The sequence below is a fragment of the Platalea leucorodia genome (assembly GCF_965183815.1).
Source record: "Platalea leucorodia genome assembly, chromosome: 1".
NCBI lineage: Eukaryota > Metazoa > Chordata > Aves > Pelecaniformes > Threskiornithidae > Platalea > Platalea leucorodia.
Window position 1 is genome coordinate 104,091,502 of NC_138823.1, and position 23,663 is coordinate 104,115,164.

The window sequence follows — 23,663 nt, forward strand, 5'->3', positions numbered from 1 at the left end:
AACATTGCAACTGACAAAGAAAATCAACTCCATGAAATGTGCCATACATTCAGAGAGATGTATTTAAAGTAATTGATTTCTTATTCTCTGAGGTGATCATTGATACAGATACTTCCTGACAATTAAAGAACAAAAACAAAGTTCCGTAACATTTTGTCCCTAAAGTATCTTGCAAGATGAAGTTCAAGAGTTTCTGGCCAAGAGTCCTGCCTTGCTAAATGCCACATACAGAAGATGACTTTAGACATGGTTTCACTGGCTTCTCTTCCAGCATTTGCAGCTCTGGTGTGAATGAGACTGGTCTGCAGAGCTCGCTGGTTTGGGTACTGATGACAGACTCAAGAACCTGCTCAAGGAAGAGTCCCAAAAGGAAAAAACAACAGTTGTTTTATCCTCAGTAATACCTGTAGTTCAAAGCCAAAGAGGTGGTCAAAAATGTGCACTCCCAGGTGAAGCTATAACATAGAGAAGTATGTTTCTTGAGAGCCATTTATTTCTTATATCCCCGTTTCATTGAATATTAGAAAAAGACCACCACGTACAAAAATCTTACCATTACGAGTAATTAAAAAAAAACCTTCAGACCATTAAAACACACAAGAAAGTGTTTGTTTGCATACAGTAGAAATACAATCCTCATTAAAGCAGCATACCAGAGAAGCCAGTTGTTAAGTAAGTAAGTTTTCAATTAAAAAAGACAAAAGCCCAGATGTTCCTGTAACACAACCTGAACATTGGAGAAAAGAGAGGAAGAAAACATTCATAGACTACCATGCCGGGTACATCATCTTTGTAAGGTCACTTCAGGCCTAAAGGAGTACGGTATCGAACGAAGAGCGTGGAGTCAGTGCCCGCGCAGAGCATTCTGTGCCCAGCCCTCAGAAACAGCAGCTCTCCTCGGCTCTGCTTTACTCACACGGATCCAACCGGATCTGCCGGGGCTGGAGGGACTTCCCGAGGATGCCCTTCCTTCCACCTCCAGCGGTGCCCCCACCAAAGGGCAGGACGGCTTGGCACCAGGGCAGGACTTCTGCCCGCAGGTATGGGCCTCAGCCCTCCGCCACCAACATGTCGGCTCCAAAACCAAGCGGCACGTGCAGCGGGAGCCCCGACATCAGCCTGGGGCTGCCTGGGCAGTGAGAGGGGCACAGGTCTGTAAAGCAGCACAGGGACAGCCTGCTCTTCCCTGTCTTATGATGGACATTCCCCACTGCTGCAGCCTGCCAACACTTCCCCTCCAGAGGACAGTTTGCCACCAATGAAGACAGTCCAGACTCAAATCACGAGGTTCCCAAATAAAACAGGGTACGGCAAGTATCTGATTTACACACTGAAGTTATTAAACCTCAAACTTGCTGCTGTCGGTAAGAAACAAACATAAGCTCTTGGGCTCATCTTGGAGAAAAAATGATTCTCAGAAATCTGTCCGAGCTCTAACATCTTGCCTGTGGTCAGATGGGATTCACCCAGCAGCAGGGAGGGAGCCTCATGAAGAAGCAAGCAGCGCAGGCGTAGCTGTTCCTGGGGCTAAGCGTCTTGCTATGGCTGCCTCAGACCGCCCAGGGCAGTTTGATGGCGGCAGCTGGCAGAAGTCCAGGGGCTTGGTCATAGCCCCCTGTGGGTCCACACCACCCGCAGCTGCTAGACACGTGCAGTTCTCAGAAGGGGCACGGTGACCTACGCTGGCAAACAGCCATTATAGACAACATCTACATTTATAAATAAACTCTCCGCTCCTTTGGCTTTCTCAGTCCCTCTGTCTAAGTACAGGCTGCTGATTCTTCTAAGAGCCTAGAAGATCTTAAGCAACAGAAAAAGGAAAACGTGGACTCCTTCCTTGTTGAGTCAATGTAAGAAACACCCTAAAACATAAACTGGTTCTTGTTTGGCATTAAACAACAAGAACATGAATCTCAGCCTCAACAAATCAAGCTGTCAGATGTTAGTCCTACTCCATAGCATATGGCTTTTCCTCTGTCTCAAACTTTTTCACTTCCCCTTCCGAGGCAATGGAAGAGGAGTTGCTTCTACCTTTGTGGCTCAATCGCCATCTAGAAATACTTGCCTGGCAATACTGGCAACAGGCATCTGCTGGCCCCTTGGTTTGTGAAAGACGTCCTACAGTCCAGCTCTGTCCTGTGCACAGCTGCAAGTGCAGCACTGCCCCCTGAGCGCAGGGCGGGCTGTTCCCAAACGCCATCGTTTCAAAGCATGACTACCTAAGTTACCTGCAGTCTCCTGTTCGCTCCTCCTTTTGGCTGACCGCTTGACTGGCTGTGCCCACGCTACCCATGGCTCCAGCATCGTCCATGCTCAGACCCCCTTCACCATCTCCTCGATGTGTCTGCCTGCCACACTGATCCCGCAGCGGGGGTGAACACCTGCCGTTCACTCCTTAGCACATTGATGCTTTACGCTGTGTGTGGCTGGTTCATTTCTGGCTGCTCACCTCTTTGCAGGGCTTCCCGCCCTCACCTCCTCTGCTCACCAGACACCCTTCTTAAAGAAAAGAAAAAGCTCCTGCATTTGCTCTTCGATACTTCTTCCTACATCGTGGAGATACTGAACGCTAGCATATGCCACAAACTTCCTGCCAATATACAGATTTTATATTATATAAATAGGTAAAAGTTTCAGACAAAATATCCTATCATTTCTGTGGTGTAACATTTTTAAATAGCATTAAAAACACAAACCATCCAGCCCTTGTGATTAAATATACAAACATTTGTGAATTGATAAGGCTTATAGGTACATATGCAAAAATAAAGTGCCCCTCCCCCCCACCAAGAAACAGTTCTGTACAGCTAAGTCTGAAAACAGAGAGAGCAAGTTATCTAAAATAAAACCTCCCGAGCTGGAAGCACAGCCAAGTTTTCAATCCTTGTTCTCATTTCTGCTTTCAACTCGGCAGCACAGGAGTATTTACAAGCAGAAGAGGAGCTGCCATGGCTGACTCCGTAGCGCTGTTGACCTGCAACCTGCCCAGCTAAGTGCCTCACAGGGCCTTGGTGCTGGCTGGGTGTGCAGTGTGGGACACAGGCTTCTGAGGGTAGTAACTGTACAAGTAAACCTGCAACAGGATGGCAATGTCCACAAAAACCTGCAGGAGTCCACAGATGGAGAACTGGAAAGGGGCCTGATTCAAGATGAAGTAAACAGTCTTGAATGTGTCTCCACTGGTCCACATCAGCACCATCTTGACACTAAAAGACAAAAAAGAAGGGAAGAGTATTTACTGAGAAGAACTTGGCTTGTGATTAGACCTCCTGTGCCAAAGGATCCCACCTACTTCAGGGAGGGTTTATACTCAACAGTGGGTTGGGACTCCCCTCGACGAGGGCAGACAGCGTGCCTAGCCAAGACGTGCAGCACTGTACTTGGAAGGAAGGATCAAATTTTCTACCCCACAAACTGCAGCACTCTTATCTCAACAATTACAGCTCCAAATGCCTGTGGCTATGAAGGTATCCAACATTTTAAAATATCCAGCTAGGATATTTGACTCAGCGGTGCTCTGTAAACATGACTGCCACATGCCGACAGCACTGACCAAAAGTAATACAGTGCATGGAAAACAAAGGCAATTCATCCCAACAGCTACTTCTTGTGCGTGCAACTTTGTGCTCACGCAAGGTGAAGTAACACGTAGACTGCTCTCTCATACGTGCATGCTTTTTTAGCATCTGCTGAAACAAACACTTCTGACAGATACAAGAAACCATTTCTTATTGCAGAAAATGCCAAACCAAAAAAAACAGAAAGACAGATTGTCCAGTAATACAGAAAGAGGGGAAACGACATGCCTGCAGCTGTTCCTGGACGGATGAACATCACTAGGGATTTTTATCAAGGACACAGATCAAGAGCAATGCTTAGACTTCCTTGTAATAGCCATCCTTGCTTTCATCTTGCTGTACTGCTGAGCCATCCCCTGTCCTGCAGTCCAGCTCCTGCTCCCCCACATCAGGAGAAACTCTGGGGAACAGAAGCAAGGTTTTCAAACAGACCAAATTTTTTTCAGTGCCCTCAACAAAATGTGAACAACCAGATCCTGAAGGCTGTTTCTGAGCTTCACGCACTTTAACAGGAGAGCTTTTTCAGCAGCTGGATAAGCAGTAGTGGACAAAAGCTTTGTAGTTCACAGTGTGAACACTGCACCTGATTTGTCATGATTATGAGCAATTACGTTTTGCCAGCATTGACTCCAATTCATCAAACGCAGTCAGGCCCATGCAGCAGGGTAGGACTTAATTTGTCAAACATTCAGGCAGGGAGCTCGCACAATTTGTATTTTGGACACAAGTACACAATGCTATTGCAAGCCAAATGCTGCAGCCCACTCTCTCCCCATACAGGAAGGGTGGCCAAGAGCATCAGTTTATTCTGCCCCATCGCACTACGGAAACACAAGCCTTTTTGTAACTTATCTCACGTGACTGAGAGCATAAACCAGGTCTACAATCCTATAGACCTTCCAAAGAGAGTCTCTGCGTGGAAGTGCAAGCAAGGACATGGGGTTGAGTAAGCAGGCATTCCCCACCCAACGTCATTCTAAAAACATAAATAAATAATCAGAGAAGGAAAACAACTGCGGAACCCACAGTGTCATTTGTGCTTGGCGCAAACAGCCCGCACCACCTGCCTTCTGCATGTTCCCAGTCACACCGAGTCACCTTACAGCACACTTATGGGAGGTTTACAGACACAGGCGGTGGCGGGGATTGTTTGGGATTTTAATTAGGAAGGGCGACAAACGCTGAGGGTAATAAAACTGGCACCTTGCTTGCAGGAAGCCAACATTCCTCCTCCTCCAATTTTAAGCTTATCAGTGTTTGCTGGTCAACCGATGACAATTTAATTGTGAATCTGTCCTGGCATGGTTGGGGACCCTCACTAAAAGCACATGCTAAACCTGGCAGGTCAAACTAACTGCTCGCTGTTGACAGAAAGACAATTCAGGGATGCCACGAAATATCTGAACAGGAATTTAATGTGCAAAGGGTATTTGTCCCATATTCCCCATGGAGAAAGCCAAGGGTTTTAAAAGTGACCCCACAGTGCAGTGCAGATGTGGAGGAGAAAATCCACACTATCAGATGTACAGCCTACAAAAGAGTTTACTCCCCCAAAGAAAGAATAATTGCTGGGGGAAACATCACGGACACATGCAGTTCAGCAGCAGCGTAGGAGCCAAGCACTAGAAGCACACCTCTAGCTGTGTCATACGCTGTGCTGAGTTTGCCAGAGCAATTCTGGGTTTTGCTAGGAAGCCACCTGTGAACTCAACAGCCTGCAATACCAACTGGGTAACCTGGTGCATGCTCCAATGCCTTTGCATGTTCCAGAGCCCCACTCTTCAGCTTGTACATCGGACGCTCAAGGAAATCAGCATCATGCCTGGGGTTCTCACTAGGACATGACAATGCTCTATACACAGGAAAATCTCAACTTGTCCTTGGCAAAAATGATTTAAAAAAATGTAAGGGATAGTTTAAAGAGCTAACATCACCAGTCTGCCACTGAATCAAAAAATATACATCTTCCTCTGTCCAGTAGCTTGGACAAAACAGCAGAGAAAACCTGCAAATCACCAAGGTACTATAAAAACGCAAAATAAAAATATACAATATACTTGATGTTCCACAAAACCTTAGTACTACAGCTGCACTGAGGTTCTCAGAACCCGGGGTTAATGCAAAGCAGTGACTGTGGGAGTGCCGGCTGCTCTCCAGAGGAGAGGCTGGGACTGGACAAAAGGAGCATGTCCAGCACAGACCTAAAGGTGCGTGGGGTAACTGAAAACAGCTTGGCAAGGAAACGGGGACAGTGTCATGCAAGAAGTCAGAAGAGGCAATGAAGATCCCCAGAGGAAAGCCAGGGAGACATCAGAGGAGCAGAGAGGTCGGTCAGATGAGAAGGGGATAGGAAAAAGAGGCTGGGAACTTGGGACACAAGTCCTTGGAAATGACCTGAATTTGGGGTGGACAGACAGAGGAGTACAGCCTGGGACAAGGGCATTCAGGGTTGTATTGGGTTTGCATGGCAAGGGGTGGGGGGCTGCTACAGGGGTGCCTTCTGTGAGAAGCTGCTAGAGGCTTCCCTTATGTCCGATACAGCCCATGCCAGCCGGCTCCAAGATGGACTCGCCACTGGCCGAGGCTGAGCCCATCAGTGACAGTGGTAGCGCCTCTGGGATAATATATTTAAGAAGGGGGAAAAAACTGCTGCGCAACAGCAGCAGCCGGGAGAGGGGAGTGAGAATCTGTGAGAGGAACAGCCCTGCAGACACCAAGGTCAGTGAAGGAGGGGGAGGAGGTGCTCCAGGCGCCAGAGCAGAGATTCCCCCGCAGCCCGTGGCGAAGACCATGGTGAGGCAGGCTGTCCCTCTGCAGCCCGTGGAGGTTAAGGGTGGAGCAGATAGCCACCTGCAGCCCGTGGAGGACCCCATGCTGGAGCAGGTGGATGCCTAAAGGAGGCTGTGATCCCATGGGAAGCCCATGCTGGAGCAGGCTCCTGGTAGGACCTGTGCAGAGAGAGGAGCCCATGCTGGAGCAGGTTTGCTGGCAGGGCTTGTGACCCTGTGGGGGACCCACACTGGAGCAGTCTGCTCCTGAAGGACTGCACCCATGGAAGGGACCCACATGAGAGAAGTTCGTGGAGGACTGTCTCCCATGGGAGGGACCCCACGCTGGAGCAGGGGCAGAGTGTGAGGAGTCCTCCCCCTGAGGAGGAAGGAGCAGCAGAGACAACGTGTGATGAACTGACTGCAACCCCCATTCCCCGTCCCCCTGTGCCGCTGGGGGGAGGAGGCAGAGAATTCGGGAGTGAAGTTTGAGCCTGGGAAGAAGGGGGATGGGGAGTGGCGGGGGGAATGTGTTTTAAGATTTGTTTTTATTTCTCATTATCCTAATCTGATTTTGATTGGCAAGAAATTAAATTAATTTCCCCAAGTTGACTCTGTTTTGCCCGTGACAGTAATTGGTGAGTGATCCCTCCCTGTCCTTATCTCGACCCAGGAGCCTTTTGTTATATTTTTCTCTCCCCTGTCCAGTTGAGGAGGAGGAATGATAGAGTGGCTTGGTGGGCACCTCGCGTCCAGCCAAGGTCAACCCACCACAAGGGTGAAGCTAGGGAACGAGCAGAAGAGGCGTGCGCTAGCCCAGGACCCCCACCTCATCACTGTAATGTCTGCAAGCATCCCCAAACACCCCCAGACCCTCTCCAATTAAGTCTGTGTCTCACTCCTCCAGTGCCCACCCTGGGGAGGGGAACAGCTACAACTGCTGTTGGCTCTCCCCCGTCTCAACCAGCACCCATTTGCACACACAGCCTGAAAGTTTCAGCTTGGTGAGAAACCCATCGAGTACCTGCGTGGCATCTCGGGGGGAACAGAGCTGCCCCTGCCCCCACTACCCCATCACAGGCCCAAGCTTCGGGAGGCTGGGAGAGGGGCTGAATCAAGTGTACACATCAGCGTGGCTTCTGCCACGTCCTAATTTCCAGATGCTCGGGTACAATAGTAATGGTCCTCCGCCCTTATTTGGGCTGTGGAATTGCCTTGTCCTTGCTGCGTATGCAGATGCCATTCACAATAATGCAATGGTGCGTGCGTGACTATGTGTGACTGATCACACGGATACACCATCGCTGCTCTCATGCTTCCAGCTATCGTGTCACTTCAGGATGCCACACAAGATAGAAAAGCCAGTTTTTGTCCGCAGCTTCTCAACTTCACCCGCTCACTTGGGGAAGAGAGGTAATTCTTGTATTTATTCTTACTTTTGGAGTAGAAAAGAAACCAACCTATCTTGCGCAGATAGCTGCCTCTTACCTGCCCCAGAGGAAAAAAGAGCAGTGTCTGTGCAGAAAGGGAGGGTTTTATTGCCCAAAAGAAACTGAGTTTTCAGTTGGTTGTGGGGAAGGAAGAGGAAAAAGAGGAGGGCACACCTGAGCCCTTCTTCCACTGCTCTGCTGTAACCTCCATTTGCTGAATGAAGCTCCAGTCCCTTCCTGTAAGACAGGTGAGGCTCATTTTTAACAAACTACCAATACACCAAAGGGGGCAACCCTCTAGTCTCAGCTTTCTTCCCCTGCAGGGCTCTGCGTGCCACGTGATGGAAAATCTGTGGGATCACAGCCACAGCATGAGTCTCCCAGAGAGCCGCATGACGCAGCAGCGGCTCCAACGCAGGCTGCCAGTGGTGGTGAACAAGCCCTCTGCGTGGCTCTGCTCCTTTACAGTGCCATGTGCCAGGGGCCACCGGCTGGCAGATCGCAGCCCGTTGGCGTAGGTCTGGCCCTTGGCTTCACAGTGCAAGGGAAAATGCTGCACTGTTAACATAGATGAGGCTTTGCTGCAAGAGGCAATCAGGGCCCACCATCAACACTACCTGAGACTGGACAGCACAGCACAAGGAGGCTGCATGCAGCAAAAATTTCCCAACCTATCTCACAAAGACCAACTTCACGCTGTATCTTCCTGACGTCTGCAAAGCCACATGAGCGAAGCTGTTCTGCACAGCACTGGCTACACAGCAAAGCAAGATGTAGGAGTAAATACACTGATACCCTTCCTGAAATAGCCCAAAGCTAAGCTGGGAAGACGCGGAAGGCAGGAAACGCTCACCTTGTTGATACGGAGGATACGGCCTAGTAGGACACCACAACTGCTCTTAGCACAAATGAATGAGCAGGTTAGGGGTGAGCAGTGCCACAGAGCAATTTGGGGAGGCAGGAATAAACAAATGGCAGCGTTTGGTTGTGTGACAAGAGAGATGCCAACTGGAGGGGCAGGAGGCAGGAACTGCGCTGAAATAGCTGGTATTGCCAGAGGCTGAAGCAGACTCGCGGTAAAAATAGCACTTCCCAGTAATGTAAATCCGTACTGCAGTATCCAATGACAACAAACCTCCTGGAAGCAAGCGCCTTCCTTACAGCTGAGCTCATTACAAGGAGTTGCTAATGTTCTAACAGTCAGTGTCAAGTCTGTGTAAATTACAATTGACCACAAAGAGAAAAGTCTGGTATTTTTCAACTGCTCTTAAAATCTGAAAGAGCACTTATTTATTCTGCTGTTGGAATTAATTCTGAGAAGGACAGCATCACTTCTGATCAGGCACTAGACTAGGGGTAGGTTGCTACATGCTATTTTTTAATATGGTAATATAAAAACGCCCTACAGCACTGCTGTTCTCTACCACCGATAGCAGAATTCAAAAGGCACTGTACCAATCTTCATTTGCCAAATAAATAAATGTCATGCTGGAAAACAGCATTCACTTTTCTCAAGGAACAATTTGCTTCATTCAGGTTCCTTGTATGTTGTGCATTAATTCTGAAGTGACAGCAACTAGAGGTAAAAAACACCTATTAGTACACCATATCTGCAGTCAGCCAACGAACCATAATTTTCACAGAATACTCCTGAAATTATTCAGATGTAGAAAGAGCTCGTAAAGTGCATTCAAAAGGAAAAAATAAAAAACCAAAACCAACTTTCTCTTGCTTCTCTTTGAGGAACTGTACTAGAGACCGAGTAATTTACAGAACAATGAGATACTTAGGCTCAACCCCCCTTATGCAGGACTAATGCTACTCGAATCAAAGCTTTTCAGCATCATCATTCCTTCTGCTCAAAACCTGGCTGTGACAGTCTCAAGTCTCTGATTTTCCGTTGGAATCTTTGCACGCTCTGCTCAACATTGGCCACTTCTTGGTCATTACACCTTTCTTCTTCCTTCATCTGAAAGAGCAAAAACTACCAAATAGAAGATCTTGTAAAAAAACCCGAGATGTGAAACCCCCTCTTCCTCCTCCCTGGTAAACCAGTCTGTCTTACAACTAGTTGCAACCATCCATCAAAATAACTTACAAACAGTAGCACATTAGCAGAGCTGCAGAGCAGCAGCCTGCAGAACACGGGCTGGTACTTAGCACAAAACCTACACAAGAAGACAGACGCGGCAGCACTCGCTTCCTGCTCGCACCGTGGATTTTCCCACATCAACGTTATGACTCTGCATGTTTGTAGCTTAACACACAAACCCAAAAATACCCTGCAAGCTGGAAGACACAAAGAGAATCAGACATTAGACAGTCACTTCCGTTGAGAAATTCTGTAGAGGTTTGACCAGACATTTCAGCACAAATAGCAACAGGAGGTACGTGTTGCCCCGATGTAATTACATCCTGCTGCAGTCACAAACGTAGTGCTAATTGTGCTCAGACAGTCAACGAACTCAAAAATCCTAAGTTATTTTCAATAACAGAAAAATGAGTATAATTCATTGACCTTTATCTACTTTGAAAGTTGCCTTTTTTTTTTTCTTTCTATCTCAGGCAACTGGAACTAAAAAGAGGAGAGTTAGCCTGGACTCTTTTTGTTCAAGAATCAGTGGAAGTTGACCACAACCTCCCCACATCATGGTGAAGTGCTAGACCAAGACACAGGTGATACCGGATTCAAAAATCTGACTTTTTAGACTGCCATAGTTTCTGACATTTCTTCGTATATTAGCACTTGACTTTCATATATGTTAAAAAATGGTGACAGTTCTTTAAATGACTGGGGGGGGGGGGGGTATAAAAGCAGAATAAAATAATTTAAGAGCCGACAAGCTAGTATTTCCTTCAGGAATAAGGTCCACATTGAGCCAGCCTGTCAATGAGTACTTTGAACACTGCATTTGGTTTTGGGAAGCGAGGAAGAGGGTACAGAAGGTATCTCTCCTGCAACCTTTTAAGCTGTTACCTCCCACAAGCCATTTGCATGGGAATGTCTGTAAGAGAAAGCAGATTCAGTTATAACATCCTGACTTTGGAAAACCTTCAGCTTTCATTTGCAGCTCCAAAATAGTCTACTTAGGGAAGACAGCAAGCATCCGTAACACTGCACTTCAATCAGAGGCTGGCCTGCCTTCAACAGTGAAACACAGACCAGAAAACATGAAACCCGAATGCCATCGTATTTTTAACACTGCACAAAACAAACAAAAATTAATAAATAGAGCATTTGTTCCTAACAAAAAGCCATATGGCTTAAGAAAAGGGACTTCTGATGCTAACCAAATGGTTTCGTCTGCCAAAAATTATTAAAAGGCGATAAAAAAAAAAAAAGAGAAGAAAACATTGGGATCAGATATCCAACACGTCTGAAGTTTGAAAATCTGGAAACTAAACATGCGTACCCTAAGACAGGTCCTTACGTGTGAGCAAGCACAGATCTTGTTTTTAAATACTGCACAGCCAGCTGGGAATCCAAGCATGAAACTGTTCACCAGTCCTATGAGCTCTGCCTCGGCATAAGTGCCTTACCTCACTTCTCAACAATTCCTCTGAGGCTGGAGCAGCACTGACCATCCCCAGAGGGAGCCATTTGTCCAGCCCCGCAATGCTAGCAGGAGTTAAGAGGAGCATGCAGCAAGATAGATCCAACATTTTGGATCTCTGGAACAGAGCTAAAGCAATTGAGTTAAAGCCGCATCCATGAACAATGGATACCACAGAGGGCTGGAATACAAGAGCAAACTATCTGAAAGCTCCTGTGATTTTCAAGGACGTCACTGAGAAAAGATGAAATGGAGGATTTCACTCTGGAATGCTGTCAGGCAAACAAACCCAGAAAGATGCAGTCTAAAGTGATTGTTGGTGGCTTCTTTTTTAATATATGCATCTTATGCAGACTCACATATAAACAACGAAGTTTTATAGTAAAATAGGATACACAGGTACTTGTAAATTATTTTTCCTCTTGAACATCTGTTTTCTAAACTCCCAAGAGCGGCAAGGAGTTTCACCCCACTTAGCACACCGACCCAAAAGCCAGTATTTGTTAGAACACATCTGTCAAAGGAGAGTCAAGGGGAAACTACAAGACATGCAACGCAGGGCTGGAGCTGGTGTATAGCCCAGGATCACTGGTATTTCAAGCAGCTATGCCTAAAGGTCCAGAAACTGGTAACCCTTAGCGGCTACAAAATATTTCTAGTACTCTACAACTTGTGCTGCAGAAAGAAGGTCAGCAGGTTTTAACAGCCTCAAACACCCTAAGTCTGTGCAGCAGGTGTGAAAATACATCTCTTCTGTGAATCAGAGGAAAGACTTGAACCACAATTCACACCGGTGCCCTTCCTGCCAGGAGACGCAAGTGGATGCTGGCCAGACTGCAAAGCTCAGGTCTGCTCAGACATGTGGTACGAACTCGTATGAGATGGGCTCTGCCTCTGCTGCTGGTGGATTTGGAAGCTTCAAGACCTGGTGCCGTGACAGGGAGCGTCAGGTGCCGGGGCAGCAAATCACGCCCTGCAGTAACACAGTCAGCTGCCAACGCACATGGTAGTGTCAGTTTAATGTAAATGGTGCAGAGCACACCGAAATTACACCACCTTTCAGCATCTCGCTCATGAAGTTGTCCTTGTGTATCTGTCCCCCTTTCCCTGTCTCTCACCTCCTGCTCAAGGCACTACTATCAACGGAGCTGTAGGCACAGCTGCTGGCTAATGCTGCTCTAGACGCTCTCATGCTGCCCGTCGACACTCCAGCCGCTTGGCACAGCTAGCTGAACCAGTCATCTTGCCACCCCCGGGGCCCCACGCCACCCACCGAAAGGCGGGTGGTGAGGGGGCCGTCCCCACACCCCTGCTGCCATGCAGCCGGCCAGCAGCAAACCCCGGGAAGCAGCACTCCTTCCCATGGCTCGCCTCCCCGCAGGGCGAACTGGCCCCCCACACCCCGGCTGCTGCAGCCTGCCCGCTGCCAGGAGGGACACACTGCTCTGCCCCACAGGGCCACTGCTAAGAAATGGCAAAATAATGTCCCTGGGTAACACCATTCAGTGTATTTCCTCTCTAGTTCTAAATAACTTGGGACACATTCAATTTGAAAGGTAATAAAAAGACGGGAGGGAATAGAGCTTTGCTTCAGCACAGCTGTGTATCCCAAGGCTCAAATTGTCACGCTTTTAAATCTTCCTTTCTTCCTGCCCTAAACAACAAAGAAATCATCAGACTCTTCATCCAATTTAACTTGAGGTAATTTGACCACATTCTTCCCTTCACCTTCATATGGTAACCAGTACGTAGCCTGAGCGCGCTTTTAGTATTTCAGTTCAATAACTGCAGTTATCACTTCGGTCAACATACACAAGGTAACAGTCCTAGCTCTACTGCTTACCTTGTTCTAGATGACTAGCATTCAGTGGCTGTCTCCAAAGCCAAGTGCCCCCAAGGACAAAATCTAGTGATATTACAGTCATCACTTTTCATGAATTAATCACATCCTTCAGCTAGTAAAACGCTTCTCACATTCTAAGATAACACTGGAGAAACTAAAACCTCAAACACACTAGTATGTAAAATAAGAGCGATCACTCAGGGACAAAGTCCTACCTTCCAGTCCGCTTACTGCCTGGAAATAAGGTAAGATTTTTGCAAGAAACAAAGCTCACATTCTTCTCAAAAATGCTTTACTGTTATAAGGAAATAACCGCTTGCAAGCTCTATATGCCAGGTTTTCCCCTTTCCTTCCACATGCACGTGCACGCACAGAGGTACAGTGACGCGCCTGTGTGCCTTCCCAAAGCAAAGCCCGGCGGGAAGGCTGTGCTTTGTCAGAAGGTGCCACCACAAACCCGACGCTTTCTGAGCCACCTCCCGTGTGCAGCGTTACCACCGACCCACAGGGGCTGCAGAGCGGTGCTTTAAAGCCCTGCTGTGGACAGAACTGAATGCTGTAGGGAGGAAATAAAAGCATCACAATCACATCCCACACACAGTAGCATGACACAAATCTTAAAATTTCAGCCCGAGTAGGGTCTTCGCACTTCAAGAAGGACAGACATCCCCTAGCCCATCTTCATTCCCAAACTCTTGCCATCTGCCCCTTTGCACACTATGAATCCTGTTTTAGGAAATTCTCCAATACAAGATTTAGTACCTGAAGGGACAGGGCTTCCAGCACTACCCTGAAAGCTTACCTGACAACGCCAGGACATCTTGTTTGGCATATAATTCCATGCCCTTATGTGGATATGTATCATTCCCAGCCATCCTCCCCGGAACAAATTAAAACCCTACCTTTGAGCCTTATTGAAACAGCTTTTTCTGACACCAAGTTTTGTTTCTTTCTACATCCCACTGAAGAATGCTACAAGCACTTCCTCCCCTGTCTCAGTTTTCAGGCAGATCATCCAACATGTCAGTCACTGCACTTCCCACTCTTCTTCTGTTTGCTTGTCCTTCTGTGTCTGAGGAGCAGGGGACCAAATGCATCATTGCAGGTCAACTTGTAACAGAAAATCCCTCGTCTTTCTGGACCACCTTGCAAAGTCACTTCCCAGCTCAAGTTCCACCAACCTTTTTTTCCTGCTGTTCTAGCTCATCTACCAACCACTTAAATTACTCACCACTCTGCACACTTCACAGATCTTCATCACCGTCAGTATTACCATTATGGATATTTGTATCCTTGTATCTCAATCCACATTTCTCCAATCCCAAAGCTCATTTTACTTCCATATTTCTAATCCCACTCAGTCCTACTGCACTGAGGGAGACAATTCTGCAACCATGGAAGTAGATAACTTATCCCACTTACACAACTGGCTGCAGTGAACTCTGGCAAAACAATACAGGTGCTGGAATTTCAAGAACTGACGCACTTTTGTTCCCAAATCTGTTAGGTAACAGAGGAAAAAGACATTTTTAGAAAACTTTCATCTCTCAGGTGCCTTCATGATAAGCTCAACTTGGACTTTTTGTGACTTGGCAAGTCCTGACCTTAACTATGCAAAATACCTTCCATGACACTTCCTTGCCAGCAGAAAACGGAGTGCCCAAACTTAACAGAATGTTTTTGTAAAAGAAATACAATAGATTTTCTCTTGTATTTCAAATTTTCAGGGCACAGGGAAAAGCACCAACTAAAGAGAGCAATGATTAGAGATGCCAGCAGTGCTTTATTCCTATTACTGTAAAGAAGCCTTGAACTATTTGTAAAAGATTAATGCTTTTGGTTTGAAGTCATTTGCTTTGAATTTACTTTTTGAACTGATGGGATGAGGTGCCAGGGGAAGAGAAAGGAGAAAGAGGTTCAATATGTGCAAGAGCTTTAGCAGTCCACACTCTGCTGCCATCTGGACGATGCTTAAGGGAACTGGATATTGCCACTCACGCTGTCAGAAGTGCTGGGAGGCTGAGGAAGGGTCTCCCACTCCCTCCTGGGTTTTTCCACCTGCCTTTTCCTTCAGTTCCTGAAATTCTCAGATGTCTTGAGGGCACAGGGCACAAAGAACTGTCTTTGGAGCCTCATATTGTGCTGCTGCAGGCCTTGAGAGAACAGCTCTGGGGAGACGCAGCAGGCAAGCATGGAGGTGAATGCAGTGCTGACCCCAGCACAGCAACCCGCAGGCCACATGTCTGCAGAGAGTCAAGCAGAAAGTGCAGGTCCTTGAACCTGGAGCACTGCACAGGGAAGGGAAAGAACATGGGATTAAAGGCAGAGAGATCACAGGTCTGCTGTAACTGAAAAGAGGGTGTGGAGGAGATAATCTGTTTGCTTCCTGGGATCAGAACAAAATGGTTTCAATCTATCTGTTCACATGCTGACAGGACTCTGCCCTCATCCTGAATGCACTAGAGAGAGACCAAGCCTGTTTAACTTTCCTGATGTAGTATCACTTCAAAGGGAGAAGAAACTAGAAATCTTCTGAGGGCTAGAGACCACCTTCTTCAACCTCTAACTTTAAAACAGCCAGATTCAGGAAGGGAATGTGATGTTCCTGAATCCATTAGAACCACAAATGAAAAGGGGAAGAGAGAAGAGAAGCAGTAAGCAGTAAGCCTTCCAGCTGTACCAAACCCTGGTCCATCCAGTCATGAAAATTGTTTACTGACTACTCCCCAAACTCCTGCAAACCTGGATGCGTATGCAAAGTCCAAAAATGAGAAACCCCAGACTATTTTATATAAAGGCCACCACAAAGGACAACAGTAACCAGCTGATCAGTGCCACAGTACTGAAAGAAGAAAGGTCACCAAAGCAAAACAATGAAACAAGTAAAACTTCCCCAGAAAATTGTATGAATGCTGGCTGGAGCCTCAGAAGCAATGACAACGATTTTTGCAGACCCATGGAGAAAACTAAGGATCTGAGTAGAAAGAAAGAGCATTTAGGAAGACAAATGAATACAATCATAGAACTACAGTAAGTGATAAGAATAGTTTAAAATAGGCAATTTGCAAGCACACTGACAGACAGTTTTGATTAACTTAGTGCAATAGGAAAGGCAGTGAATCTAAGGAATGGCCTATACAACAATAAGTACAAACGACTTTCAAGTAGTGCTAATAATTTTTCATTTACCCAATGTATTTCTGGCTCACACTTAAGACCTTGATTTCTCCATTTGCCAGGGTCCCAGATTTACCCTTTAGTTCCTAATTATTCTCTTGAAAACCACTTTCTCTTTTATAACTTAGTCCCTTATGATTGTCTATACAATGCTTTCCATAATGAAAAACTGCTTCTCAGTTGGGTCAGATGATTGGAACCCACAAAGCCATTCTATTTTTTTTTTCTTTTTAAACTAAATGGTCCCTACTTCCCATATCCCTCTTCCACCTTCTCTATTTTGACTGTTTAATACATAAAGCAGCTACTACTTTAAGAATAAGAGTAGACACTGCTATATCAGCATCGGGAGGCTGCAATTCCAAAGCCTGAGAGAAACAGTTCCCTGTCTTCAGCAGCTTCCTTGGTGTTTAGTCCCAGGCCGGACACAATGCACTACTAACTCAGGTCACCCTTGTACTGGCCAGTGTCTGCTTCATGTATATGGCATACTCAGAAAAGGAAATCTCTCATGTAGGCATCCATTACCCCTACTCCTATTTCTTTGATTTTGCTCTCATCCACGCAATTTCTGTCAGTGAGAAACAAGAGCTGCGAAAAAAATTAAAAAACCAACACTGCCATTGCTTGCATCATCCTCTTCTAACTTTCCTTCTTTTAAGCACTTTTAAAGTCCTTTTCCAATTAATTTCTCTTTCTCCTTTACTAAATCTCCCCAAAGAAGCACAGATATGTAACAAAGTTGCTCTAACAGATGTTGATTGCATCTAGCATCTCTGTTCAATGGAACGAAATCTATTCTTTAGTTAAGAAGCTAATGTATAGTTAGTGCCTGAGCAGAAACATCCGTAACTCTTGCCACTCCTCTCCAGCTTAGGGTTCTGTCTTCTTTTAAACAGCAGAACTCCAAAGGAAGTAACTCACTGGATCTCTTTTACCTATTCACTATTCAAAAATTCCCTCAGGCTAAAAAATCCCAAGAAACCACAGCAGTGGCATTTTTAAAGCACTTGCCCAATCTCCTTAAGTCTAAAATCTCACTAGAGGAGGTGGCCAGACATTGGTTAACCAGCCCTGAATAAAGCCTTCTACATCTGTTCATCACAGCACCTGGCTAATCCAATACAGGCAGAAAAATCGAGCAGCTCGCATTAATCTTAACAGAGTTTGAATAAAGCCAGGATTTGTCTCTGGACAAATGCTGTCCTCCAAAATCAAAAGCTTCTCTTAAAAAATTATATAAAGAGCTGCATGTGTCATAAAGGAAAAAGCTATAGAGCAGTACTAAATAAAACCACCCCACAACTAAATTTTATCTCCCTAAGAAATACTGTCTTCTAGTATTCTTAATATTATCTATAGGGTAAAAGAGAAAATACTATCTCAGGATATACATTTAATATCATTTCTTTCTTTCATACCTCTTTACACTGCACTTATTTCACTGGATACATTTCAGATAAATGCCTGCTCCTAACTAGCCCACAGCTGCAGTGCACCTCATGAAACACTTCTGAAAGGAAAAGCGTTCTTAAAATTTGCAACTCTTCGCTCCAGAGCAGCTTCTGAGACAATAAATGCTGACTGTTTCTCTTTCAGTGACTTGTGGTTTTTAAAACAGGATAATCACAGTGATCGACCCAGTACTGCCACAGGAGGAACTTAATTAGTATTTTATTTCATCACGCAATAATCTGATTGAATGCAATACTGAGGTTTTCCTCATTCAGCCTTTTCAGGCCAGATTTCTCAAGACAGGCTCCTATCGCCACGTAAGCAGGTAACTGATTGTGCCAGCTGTCTCTGGGTGGCGAAGTTTGACCCTGTGTCAGCCAAACGCAGAAGACCAAGGATGTGCAGAAAGGAGGTTCCTTTCAAGCAGAGGGAAAACTGGCCACAGGCTGGAAGAGAGACCTGGGAAACAGCTCACAGACACAGCCCTTCCCCGGCTCCATCCCTCTGACCCCGCACCGTGCACGCAGCCCGGAGCCAGGCACAGCACCTGCTGCCTCGTGCCCAGCGTGCAGCCGGGGAAGAGACAACGGCGCACACCAGGAGCTCAACAACCGCGGCAAGAGGACCTTGCTTTTTGGAACCACATGCTTCCAAGCTAACCATTGATGGGCACATTTCAGCATCACCTGGAGTGTGGCTTCTGAAACTTCAAGATATGCAGCCCAGCTCAGTCCTGCTGCCAGACCTCCTTCTTGGACCTGGGGAGATTCTGCCATCCAGCGGCTCTGAGCTCCAAGCACTGCCTGAAAAGAAACCGTTGCTCCGTGGGGAGCAGCAGCTGACAGTCAAAAGGGGTCACTGCCAGGTGATTTTCATGAACTTTTGTGCAAAACTTTCAACAAAGGGCAGTTATTTTTTTCTGGAGCAGGGCAGGGCAGGGCAGCAGACAGGAATGCAATACAACAGGGAGCAAATCCACCCTTGTGCAGTCCCAAGGTTAACACATCCCTGTGCAGGACAGCACACCTACAGCTTTGTCACAGACACACAGAGGAACACCCTCCAGCCTCCTCCTTTGGTGGAGGGAGGTCTGATGGGATCCTGAAGGCTGCATAACACCACCAGTGCCTGCATGAGCCCGTGTCTCCCACAGAGATGAGGGCCTCCCCACCCCTGCACAAAAGCACACGCCTCCTCCCTGCAGGAGCTCCACAAAAGCTGTCATCCCCACAAGGATGCGATTCTCCCAGTGAACTGACCAGCAGGTCCTGCCTCTGTGTGCAGCAGCGCTGCTGCCACATCCAGAGCCAACCTTCCCTTCACCTCCACTGCCTCACGCCCAACACCAGCCTTTCTCATGACTGTAGTTTATCAGAAGGGGAAAGCGAATGGGAGGCAAGTATCTTAGAAGGAGTGGGGACACAAAGATAAATGACAGAGGAAGTTCTTGTCTGTATGGTTTTTGTCACAAAGCAAAAGCAGCTAGTCATATGACGAGCATCACATCCCAACTGTAGCAGAATCAGCATCTCTGCCTCCTGAAAGACGGGGCAGAGGGTTGTTTTTGATATCAAGATCTTGAAATATTTTACCACATAATATAAAAAATATTTAAAAGTGATGTGCAATCTTTTAACCTCATAATGCTTTTTTCCCGTGTAAAAGGATGCCTCCTATATTCCAAAGCTCTTTTGAGGTTGCTTTCCTCCTTTATGTAACCGATGCAAACCTAATCATACTCATGATTCTAATCCATCTTGATAACAATTAATGTCATTAAATTACTCTTTTACTAGGTGACAGGACAGAACTAGTTTAGTTCTTGAACTGGATGGAGATTAAATTAAGTGATTATTTCCTTGATAGGTATTAACTTGTACCACGGTTCATTTAAAAAGCAATTCTGTCAAGGTTAGTACCATAATTAATAGAACTATGACTGTACTATTTAGGTTTGCAACTATTCAAAAGTACTTAAACACGTGAACAGAGCTCTAAGTTTCTAGAAAGTACTAATTCCAAAAGCAATCAGATGAATTGCCAAAGAGAAGATAATGAAAATTTCTGTTCCTTTGACTGGCTTATCTCTGTTTCCTTAATTATGGGAAAATTTCCACCCTTCAATCATCAGCCCACCAGGACATACTACACTACCTTCCCTCCACAAAAGCTGTTACTCAGCATGCATCTCCTTTCTGCTTTTATTGTTTCCATCTCTTTCCAGCTTCTCCTTTGGTCTCTGCTCTCTCAGAGAGAGGATAGGACCTAGTAGCAATATTGCTACAAAAAGAAGGAAAATTAGAGAAATAGGGAGAAATGAAGACATAAATAAGAAGTGAGGAGCTATATCCAGCAGAACAGAGATATCAAAGAACTGGAAGACTCATTCTCAGGAGTACTACAATGCACGTAACTGTGATTCTTTCACTCCAGCCATGCCTTGTTACAATGAACATAACTGACTCAGCTGCAGATGTCTTCTGGATGTTTACCTCAGACACTGAGCACACCTTCAGCAGGGGACTTTTCAGGCAGCAGCAGACTGAAATGCAGAGGTGAGATGATGGGACCCTTTTCACAACAGACTCCCAAAGGGTATCCTGCCTGCCACCACAGCCACCTGTGCCATTCACCTCTCTCATGGCCTCCAGTCTCCAAGTTTGTGTATTAGGAAATGACTGCTACGTCAAGCATGAGATATCCTCGACTTCTTGTTTAAACAGAAAGGGGCGATGGGGCAGGGGGGCTACAGGTTTGGGGGTTTTTGCTGCCTTTTTTCAGAAACAAGACAATGTTTGAGGAGTCTGGCAGGATGCCCTGATCAGATGTGGCCACATACCTTAACCTTATTCTCCATTTCTGTTTTGTCAGTTTACACTTAGGAAAGGAATTATTCGCTAAAGTAGAAACAGACTTAACAACTCGGCTGCCGTGTCCCATTCTGCCCCAATTCAGAGACAGATGCATGTTGCTGCTTTTCTCAGCCAAGCCATGAGGACCTCCGAACAACACCTTCTCTGGCACTAGCAAAGGCTGTGATGTTTATCAAGGACATGGACTGCACTCATGCACCACAAGTGACAGAGCTACTGTGGTTTAAGAAGTTACCGCCTCCAGTCAGGATGTGATAATTGACCAAAAGGTCACTAAATTGAACAGCTTAATTCTCACCGCTCTCCCCATTAAGCTTAAAGCCACAAAGACACTTGAAACTCATCTATTTTACTTTGCCACTGAGGCTTGCTAAGAGCGTGTCTGTCAGCCAGCCATTATGGCCCAGCCGATGGGCGGAGGATCACCAGTTCAACAGTTTCTGACAGCGTAACCATCCACGTGCATGTTAATTCTGCACTGAACAGTAAATAACTGCACAGAGCAGTGGACATCAACTAGTGCCCATCTGGTAAATACCCGTGCAAGTTCATAAACTTAGTCCTATGAGAACTCAGCCTGGCTGGACTGTTACAGGCTCCCTTCAGTGCTTCCAGGACTGCGGTCTCTTCTCTGACGTGCTTTTAGACAGAGAAGCAGGCACAGGAAGGGAAGTTCAGAGGAGTATTTCCAACAGCCCCTTCAACAGAAGGTAACACACTAGCAGAAGTCACTCTCACAGTAGGAACAGCCCAGTAATGCTTAGAGACAGACCATCAAGTCACCTCAGGATTGCATGGTGCTAGAAAGTATACGTGGTACCTGCAACGTATATAAAACTGCAACAGAACCTGAAAAAAGAGTACTAACATGTGCCTCTGCATGAACATACTCCAACTGCAGTAAAGCAGCATAAGCTGTATATTGTCTCATCAGTCCCCAGACCCATCCATGTCCAGTGCCAGGCAAAGTACTGCTTCAAGAGTAGAACCAGAGAGGGGAATGCATTCTGGAAAACCTGTGGGCACAGACAATAAGGAGGGTGGCTACTGCTGGACCTGGTTCTGTTTGATGGCAAGGGAACAAGAGCTTTTATGCTATTTTCTCTTGACTAAACACATCGCTCTCTTGCCAAGCAGTTTCAGATGAGAATCCTGCAATTCTGTGCTTAATGCTTTACAAAGAAAGTGTTGCTGTGAAGCACAAAGGGTTTTTTTCTCCTTTTGCTAAATAGCATATACAGGAAATTGGAAAACTGAAACTCAGGTCCCCAGAGAGGAGCTAAGGAAAAGCAAAACACTATCTAGCAGCAGCTATCATAATGTGGCGTTACGGCATTATGATTCACAGATAAAAAACACAAAGGGAAAAGCCAAACCAGAGCATAAAGAACATCTAGTACGTAAATTGCCTTCTGCATATCACAGGTACAGAATTTTCAAAGGCAGTCTGCCCATGAAAAATACCCCAATATTTTGGAAGTAAATCCTGACTCACTCTGTACCAAAGGGGCTCCCAATCAAAAAATGCTTTAAGCATCAAAGGAAATTTCTGAACATTCCCTCAACAACATTTCAAGCTAGAAAAGAACTTAAAGTAGCTAGTAGAAGTGTCTCCAAGCCAAAAAAGTAAAGGGAACAATGTCAACAGACAAAGGACAGAATTGCTTTGGTTTGGGGGTGGTCGGGAGGGTTGGGTTTTTTTTGTTTTGACCAAAGTAAAAATTATCCCAGAAAGTTTAAAAGCAATGAAAGAGAAGTCATTTCAAAACAATGAAAGAGAAGACAGCGTCACAAATGATCACAGCACTCTGTGAACTGAATTCGCTGCTGTACTGTTTCTACAGACCGGTGCACTGATGCACCATAATGAACATTTTCTCTCTTAAAAAGCTTTACAAGTTGCCTTTGCAATTTGGAAATCTTAGTGTTATGATTGAGATATCCAGTAAACAGCATGAAAAGATAATCTAGTTTAATGCCCCAACAGTGTCAGAAGTCTTCTGTCCCACACTTGTTTACAGAGGGTTTCCCAGTCATGACTACAAACATCTCATTTGAGCTTTTTTAACTGTCAGTTACAAGCTTTTACACATAAATAAATACTGATGTCATTTGCTACATACATAATAATGTATTACGAAAAAGTGATGAGTAGATATGTGAGAAAAAGTGATAAGCTAGTATGTGAGTTAGACTGACAGAGTTATTTGCTGCAGGCTCAAAATATTTTCTTCCTCTTTCTTACTTTTGATATGCAAGATCTCTTTAGTCCATTTCTAATTACCAGCTTGAGCTTAACTACAATTATGTTGCTAACAGCATAGTTTTACATGTTTATTTTAATAAAACATGTTTCACCTTGGAACTGTCCAGCTGGACTTGGACAATGGGTCAGACCTCAGAGGTGTAACGGAGCTTCCACTGCCTTCAGCAGTTCTGCACCAGCTCCTACTGACAGCGAATCTACTCCAACAGCTGTTTTATTTTCAAGTAAAATTTAGAAAGATGACATTGCCCTGCCTAGAAAAGCATTCCCACACTACACAAAGATTTACCTACATGCACACGCACACACTTACTTGTTTTACATAAGACAAACACCATACCTCATTCCTTCTGTAGACCTGTTCTGGTAGTTACGGTAGAGCTGGGGAACGCCTAACATAGCCTCGGTGAACACTGCAAGGAAGCCCAGCGTTTCCACAAAGAGAGTTGAGTCAAGCCAGAGGTAAGTCACGTAACCAGTCACACCAGTGAAGGTCAGGACACACTGCACGTAGTCTGTAAACTTGCTCCAATGCCAAAAATAGTTCAAGTCAAAATCTGCAACAGAATAGGAATGGAAGAAGAATAAAATATTTTTTCCAAACTGGACTCAAAGTTAATCAGGGTGGAATGGAAAACTGGGAAGCAGGAGGGAGCCACTGTCAGTCTTTGGGGGTAGGGGAAGGTAGAAAACGAGGGAAGGGATTAAAAAAAATAAAA

The 23,663-nt window shown here is 45.7% G+C and overlaps 1 protein-coding gene across 1 annotated transcript in view; it reads right to left on the minus strand.

The window, feature by feature from the left end:
* The window catches only part of SLC66A2 (solute carrier family 66 member 2), a 68,260-nt gene continuing 44,597 nt past the window's right edge, over positions 1 to 23,663 (minus strand). The window contains exons 5-6 of the mRNA XM_082306230.1: positions 23,285 to 23,501; positions 1 to 3,206 (exon numbers count right to left, since the gene is read on the minus strand). Of these exons, the coding sequence (XP_082162356.1) occupies positions 2,999 to 3,206; positions 23,285 to 23,501 (425 nt within the window). The 3' untranslated portion in view covers positions 1 to 2,998. The remainder of the gene's footprint in view (positions 3,207 to 23,284; positions 23,502 to 23,663) is intronic.